This window comes from Eleginops maclovinus, chromosome 10 (assembly GCF_036324505.1).
Source record: "Eleginops maclovinus isolate JMC-PN-2008 ecotype Puerto Natales chromosome 10, JC_Emac_rtc_rv5, whole genome shotgun sequence".
NCBI classification, from domain to species: Eukaryota; Metazoa; Chordata; class Actinopteri; order Perciformes; family Eleginopidae; genus Eleginops; species Eleginops maclovinus.
In genome coordinates, this window is record NC_086358.1 from 9,183,348 (window position 1) to 9,190,862 (window position 7,515).

The 7,515-nt window shown below is 42.0% G+C and overlaps 1 protein-coding gene across 2 annotated transcripts; it reads left to right on the forward strand.

Annotated features, from left to right (window-relative positions):
* The first annotated feature begins 61 nt into the window (after positions 1 to 61).
* Positions 62 to 7,258, forward strand: dbf4b (DBF4B-CDC7 kinase regulatory subunit). 2 transcript variants are annotated; one of them, XM_063894169.1, is made up of 12 exons: positions 62 to 195; positions 777 to 980; positions 1,349 to 1,540; positions 1,895 to 1,945; positions 2,075 to 2,144; positions 2,383 to 2,447; positions 2,544 to 2,586; positions 2,699 to 2,744; positions 3,776 to 3,907; positions 3,992 to 4,118; positions 4,223 to 4,356; positions 4,876 to 7,258. In XM_063894169.1, the coding sequence occupies exons 2-12, from the start codon at positions 831 to 833 to the stop codon at positions 6,380 to 6,382; spliced, it is 2,517 nt and encodes an 838-aa protein (XP_063750239.1). In that variant the 5' UTR covers positions 62 to 195; positions 777 to 830; the 3' UTR covers positions 6,383 to 7,258. The 2 variants fall into 2 exon arrangements, with proteins under 2 accessions (XP_063750239.1, XP_063750240.1); XM_063894170.1 differs by having other exon boundaries at positions 74 to 195; positions 780 to 980.
* Positions 7,259 to 7,515: the final 257 nt, after the last annotated feature.

The following is a 7,515-nucleotide window of genomic DNA, read 5'->3' on the forward strand; positions in this document are numbered from 1 at the left end:
TCCACCGTTGAAAAATATCTGTGATGTCTGAAGACTGAGCGAGTCCATGAAGGCAGCATTTTTCGAATGTGACGTCTATTTTACGTTCACGTCTCCGCCAGTGTTTTTAAAAAGCGGCGGTTGCTCATCGACCACCTTTTTGTGAATAAGTAATAATAATTTCTTTATTGTGGTATTCCAGGACAATACAAACACGTAAGTGAACTATGTTTTCATGTGCCCCGATGACGAGGAAACCACTTTTACAGACTTTTAAATCTCTTAACAAACTAGCTAAATGTTTTTTGGGGCCCAGCCGTTGTTGACGAAAGCTAGGCTAAGCTAGCTAAGTTCAGCTAATGCTAGGTCAATACTGCGTGCGCTGCTCGTTGGTATTGTAACTACAATTGTATGCCATTGTATTTAGTATTGTTGTTTTGTAGTAACGATATACAACATTGTTTTGTTTTTTAAATAACCTTTTGCTGGATTGTTGTGAATTTTGAAAATGTTTTTTTATTTAGCGAACTAGTCCTAAAATATACATGATGTCAATCTGACCATTAAGAAAAGAAAACAACATTTACATTTTTAGACAGCCTCTGCTGCAGGATTTTGATGTTCACTGTTGATTTTACTCCACCATTCAGACTTTTTGTCAAAACAAAGTTATTAAACACTCAGTACAATAGCTTTTTACACAAGAGCTACCTGGAATCTGTTTTTTTTTTTAGTTGCTCTCTTTCTGATGTGTATGTAAAATGTATTTAATAGTGCTTTGTTTTTTTCTTTTTAAGTAGGATCCTGGTGTTTTTCTGTCAAGTTGTAAGCATCCCTACTGCACCAGGATAATGCAGCAACAGCAGGGTGCAGAGGAGGGAGGCCTCCTTGGCTCACTGTGTCCTGGGCAGAAGAAGCTGCATGGGAAGACCTTTTATCTGGACAGTTTGAAGAAACGCTCCACGGCGCTGCTTTTGGAGGCTGTATCTCTTCTAGGAGGGGTAAGCATGTGTGAAGTCAGTGGGGCCTGTGGATCCTATCGATGTAAACATTGTTAGATGTTGATAATTAAAAAAGGTTCCTTTATCCGTGACAAACATTTTTTTCTGGTTTTGATCAAATATTCTCGATATTTTGCCGGTGGCACTAAATTGTATATTTGAATTTTGACAGCAAAAAAAATCTCTGTACTATCGGTGAAGTGGTCGGTTGAACATTTCTGATCATTTCAGCAAAAAATGCATTGAAAGAATTGCCAAACTTGCTAACTAATGCATGTGAATTGTATAACTACATTGGCTCAAGTTAGGTTTTGTAGACAGATGTCTTTTAGCTGAAGCTGATACATGTTTTTGCTTTTCTTCTGAAGAAGGTTGAGAGTTTTCTGCACAAGGATATAAGCTTTCTTGTGACTGGAAGCCAAGACGGCCTGAAGGAGCAGAAGTCTACAGATATCAAAATAGAAGCAAACGGGAAGAATGATGAAGCTCAGCATCCAATAATGCAGCGAGAGAGCATCCTCAGCAGAGAAAAACGGCGACCAGGAACTCCTAGACCGACGGTACTGAGCATCACCCATGCATGTTGAAAACCTTTATTTACAAGCAATCGTGCCCTTAAACAATGCCACCGCTGGCTTTGTAGAATGATGGTGCTGTAATTCATGTCCTGCAAAGGCCATGTCTAATGTCACATGATGGCGAATAACCAGTTATCATATAATAGCTTGAAGAATCTGAAATCTTGTAAATGTCCCTGCAACGGGGACATTTACACTGCCATTAAGTGCCCTGATACAAATACATATGACGTTGTGAGAAGGGTCAATTGTTATGTATATTACACGTTTTGAAAATGCTACGTTTAACCATTTAGATATCCGTCCTAATCATTATTTCTGTATTATTCTCGGCAGGCTTGTGGCAGCCGTGGGAAGGCCCTGCTTGAAAAAGCCATTCGCAACAATGTAAGTGTCAGTGCAGCCAAACTGTGCTTCATCTTGCAGATCTGGGTGCTTTAATGTTTGTGGATATTGGTGATTTACTGAATATTGAAGTGGTTTGTTATCTTGACTTGACTCTGATCTGTCTTGTAGGAGCGACTGCATACAAGCAGTGTTTTGATGAATGCTCGATCCTGGGGAGTGAAGGTTGTGTATGTGGATGGTATCCTTTTGACTGATAACATGATTTGATGCAAACTGCTGTCAGGTATTTTTGTGTTCTCATTTGTGGTGCAGTGAACCTCTGCTCTCAGCAGGTGGCACCATGTGAGTGCTTATGTTTTGTTCTGTGCTGCTGTGGTTTTACTGATGCAAGCTGAAGACTTCTACACAAATATGTCACATTCTTAATCTAACTACAGTGTGGAAATGTTACATATTATTCCTTAATGCAGTATCAGATGTCCTTTTATATTTGAAACACTTGACACGGGAGAGCTTCGATGCTCCAAACAAGAGGCCGGAGGTTAGTTGGACTGAATGCTTTTTGACTTCATTAGCTATCCAAATGGAGCAGTTTTACTTAATTAATCAGTTTTTATTTTAAACTTTTTTCTTATAGCAAAAGACTCACACCAAACAACAAGGTGCTCAAGTTGTCAAAGGTTAGTTGGTGAATGTGCCGCTCATGTCTTTGTTTCACAGCAATACAGTATTTCTGTGGGTATCGGTGCTTATTTAATTCATCGGTTTATCTCCGCTTCTGCTTTTCTACAGCTGTGGCTTTGAGGGCTTCCTTTGTTAAAATTGAAGACTCAAGCAGGTGAGTTTCATTTCTAGTTTTCTGTAGTTTGTTTTTCGAATTTTCACACAATATTAACAAAATAAGATATTTTAAAAATGGTAATATGACTTAACGGGTAGAGGCAAGTATTAGAACAGCTATAACATTCTAGTTCATTTGGAAATGTACATCACTTTACTGTAATGCTGCTTTTAAAAAAAGGCTATTAATACCATATTACAACATCCAAAATATAAGACCATATCCATTCTCATATCTCCGTATTGATGTTATACTGATACTCTGTCCAGCCCTACTGTACTGCTGAAGGATTCAGGGGATTATTCTTGGCAGGTCCATCCCTACAAGGCGACCCATTCACGGTGGTCTCACAGAGTCATTTGATAACATCGCTGGAGTAAAATATCTGTTATAGCTGCTTCAGTGTCTAATACCAGGGAGTAAAGAAAGACTAGCTAGAAAGGCAAGTGGAAATACGTTTGTTTGGTCAGGTTCATGTGATGGTTGTTCCGTCTCAGATTAGATCCTTTTCTGCATGACAGGGAAACTACAGTGAACTGTCCCCATATTACTGCCCTTCCTACCCCCCACTAGGCATTGGTTGTGGAGGTTTGCATTTCAGCCCAGGTGATTTTCTTAATTGAACCTGTTGAGGAGTTCCTTCGTGTAATGTGACAACCCCCCCCCCTGTGATACCGCTCACCAGGAGCCGAGTGCTCAGGGGGTTGGATTTCCATTTGATGACCCTTTGCAAGCTCCACTGCTCGATCCTGCAGGGGATCTCTATGTGTCAACAGGTCTTTTCACTTACCCTCTCAATTTAGTTAATTGAAGTGCTCTGGCTAATGTGTGTAGGTCTTCGCTGTTAGAAAACCCATCCGAAACATTTCAGTATTCGATAGATAGATATAATGTTGATGATACAAATATGCACTACATTGTTCAACCTTCATCTGGATATAATTGCACTTTTTCTTTTTACATGTTGCTAAAACGTTTGACTTCATTTACATTTTGTGTATTGAATTATGTTGTTGTAATCCATCCAGGAAATACAAGCCCATTCTTTTGCAAAATATGACCTTGCCTACTCTGCGATTCTCGGGCCGATTTAGTCCCTTTGAAATTCCTCCTCCTCCTCGGTTGGAAAAGCGGCCAGAGAAAGGAGAAGATAAAACAAGGTTTGTTTAACTGCCGTTAAAGTAATCTAAATGTATGCTTTGCTATCATGAACGGTTTATCCTAACTGGTTATTTGTTAATTAGGGAGAAGAAAACAGTTGAGAGCAGCATCAAGTCTCAAACCCCACTCAGCTGCAATCCTATGCAGCCGCCCAAGAAGAACGTGTCTTACTGTGAATGCTGCAATCAACCCTTCCATAATCTGGAAGAGGTGAAACCCTTTAACAATTACTTTTGTTGGCACATAACTGATCATTTTCCTTGCAGTGTTTTGATTATATATTTGTGACCGGTTGTCTTTGTCGGCCATTGCAGCACATTCAGTATGAACAGCACCGTGCGTTCGCGCTGGATGCCTCAAACTACAGGGTGATGGACCAACTCGTGGCTGAAATGCTTCCAGGATTCAACACCAATCCAGATCCACAGTCAGAAGAAGCACTGGACCGGTGAGTTTCTATCATCGACCTAGCTAAAGCTGCATTGATTAGTTGATCTCCAACAATGTTGATAATAGGTTATATATTCAAGTAATTTTTCACGCAAAAATTGCAGAAAATTCTATTCAGACTGCTTTTCTCTGTTTCATATCATATTAAACAGAATGTCTTTGGTTTTGAACTGAAAAAAACCAGACAACACCTTGGATTTATAAGTATATTCTGACATTTTTTGATGACCCAGTCCAATGAGCCAATCAAATGACTCAATCCAATGGGCCAATCAAACAACGATCAATCGATCAGATTAATTATTAATTGTGAAAGAAAATAATTAGGTTTATTGTTAATGAAAATAATCAGATCGTTAATCAAATCATCAATCACTTCATTGCTCATGACAATCATTTAGTTCATTGTTTATTGCGGCAGTTCTTCATTTGTTGTGCAATTATTGGAATTCTTTAATCACGGGACTAAAAGGGTTTTCTGTGTTTGAAAGTTTTAATGGTTTCTCTGTCCTCCTAGACCACTGACTCCTTTGCCTTTCTGTGAGCTGGAGCCTCTCACTGATGCTGAGACGGAGCATGCTGTCCAGTCCCTGCAGAGGGGTTCGCCTTCCAATATTCACATCTCCAGCCCGACTCGGGGTCCTCTGTCCTCTGGAGCAGCCAGCCCGTCACCAGGAGTTCAGCTCACCATCCCAGATCCACCAGCCTCTCCTCCTGCTGACATCCAGCCTTTCACTACCAACACCGACTGCCAACTTCCTGTCAGCCTTCCTCGCGCTTCCAGTCCAGCCATGCCTGTTCTGGATATAGAACCACAAGACCACAACTCAGCCAACCAGCATCTTGATATTCAAGATCTCTCCCCCTGCCCATCCCCTGACCCTTACTCCCTGCCTCCGGTCCTCAGTCCTCAAATGCTTTATACTTCTTACGTAATGGAGCCGCACTTCCTGTACTCAGAGCCTCCTGTCCTCAGTCCTCAAACCTACCCTGCAGAGGAGGCTGGGGAAGGACACACGTGTGAAATGGACACTGAAGACAGTGTGTCGCACTCTGTCCCAGATCTTACCCGACTTTTTCCTTTTGTGTCTCTGACTGATGCAGAAGGAGTAGAGGAATCAAACCAAGAAACCTTTTTAGCTCAAATCACATGTTCCACTAATGGTTTCAAGTTGGTTACGCATTTGTCACACAGATCCCGCTCCCTCCCTCGGCACCAGTCAGCGACGGAACCAAACCCCAAAAAGCGCTGTAGATCAGCCAGCCCTGAACACAGCCGGAGCAAAAGGAGGAGGATTACAGCAGACTTTGGCTACAGTGGTAGCTGGACTACACAAGGGCACACAGCTGCCAAACCAGAAAGAGACACTATGGCAGATCCTCAGCACTCTTCGTTTTTCGATAAAATCTTTTGTCGGGCAATACAGCGATGTCCCGCACCAGATGTCTCGTCAACATGCAATGTGGAGTCACTTGGCTCAAAACAGACTTTAACCACATTTTGTGTTCCTACTGTACTAAACTTCCTTCAAACACCACAGCGACTAGAAACTTTAGGTTATGGTGGCACTTCTGCTGCTGTTCAAATATCACAGCCACTGTCCTCAACATCAAAGACTTGTGATCCTCCACTCCAGTCCCCCAATGATCAATCTCCCAGTGAGCTTTCCAGTCTAGACTCCAAACGGTTACTTTCTCACTCTACCTCGGTGTGCATCGAGTCATCCCTCATCCCAGACTTAGCCAGGCACTCTTCGTCATCATCGGACTCTGACTGGGACTGTGGCCTGCTGTCACGCCTTGGGCCGACCTCCGCTGCTCCTCTGTCGCCCGTCGAACAAAGCTGCGAGCTCGACCCGAAGCTCCTCCACATGCCGTGCACCTGGATGCACGACACCAGCTATGAGTCACGTCTGCACGATGTCCTCCAGCCGCCTAACCCGGCCGGCTCACTGTGCGGGGAAGAAATGGACCCTTCAGCTTTTTCCCGGACTTTGGTGCAGATTGTTGAGGTTCAGTACTGATGGCCATTATCTTGGTCAATTTAAAGAACGGGAAGGACCGCTACCAGGAAATTGTTCAAGGTTTAAAGGCTCAGGACTTTGCAGCTGCGGATCACACTGCAAGAATCAATGGGCCAAACTCATCAAAACGAGTCAATAGAATGTACACACAATACATATCTGGAACTTAGTGCAAACAACAAAGTAATATTCAGGTGTTTTTACAGATGCTGATTTTTATTTTTTTTGTTACTTTAGATTTTACTTCATCGTGCATTTGAAGAGCATCCATTATCATTTTCTCCTGTCAACCCTTTATCCTCTTGATGCACAGAACTCTAAGCAATATTCTGTATGTGGTGCTGACTCAGCCTTTCAGCAGCTATGTCCGGGAACACATGGTGGTATTGAGAATTTAATGAGGCTTTTCTGAAAGGGGCATTACTCAATTATTGTAAGTGCTGCGTCTGGATCAGATCCCACTCGCGCCGGTGTTGATGAAGCCTTCGTGGAGTGGAGGACTTGCACAACCTGTGAGACAAAAATCTGTCTGATTTAATGTCGAAATAGCTCTTTCCTTGTGAAGGTCGGCCAAAGGACTGACTTTGTCAAGGAGAGCGGCTGCTGGGTTGTGCTGCAGACGCTACAGGCAGGTTTATTGTCCTAACTTGTCAAGTGTAAGGTCACCTACCATTAAAGACTCATCATTGCTTTTAACAAATCAAACAACAATAGTCAATAACCCGTGTTATTCACAGGTCACACCTTCTGAATATACAGAATGCAATAAGCAAAGAGAAACCACACACGGTTTCAGTTCAGGGAAGACAAACAGTTCTCTTAATAACTTGTGTTGTAAATTCTTGTACAGTTTAAAATAAATGATTTTACCATAAACATGTTGTTCTTGCAAAGTTGTTGCTCAGATAAAACAGAGTTTAGAAATGTTGGTATGTTGAGGGTATTTTAAATGCGGACTCTGCTTGTAGGCTAAAGGAGAGACAAATCGGGAGGGAGGGAAGGACAACAGGCGGTCAATGTGTCCTGTTTTGACTCATCGTATTATGTCTTTTTATATCCCAATCATCTTGTGACCCCTAAATTTTATCCTGGGACACTTTATTTGGATCTAGACCACTTAGGTTTGGCATTCA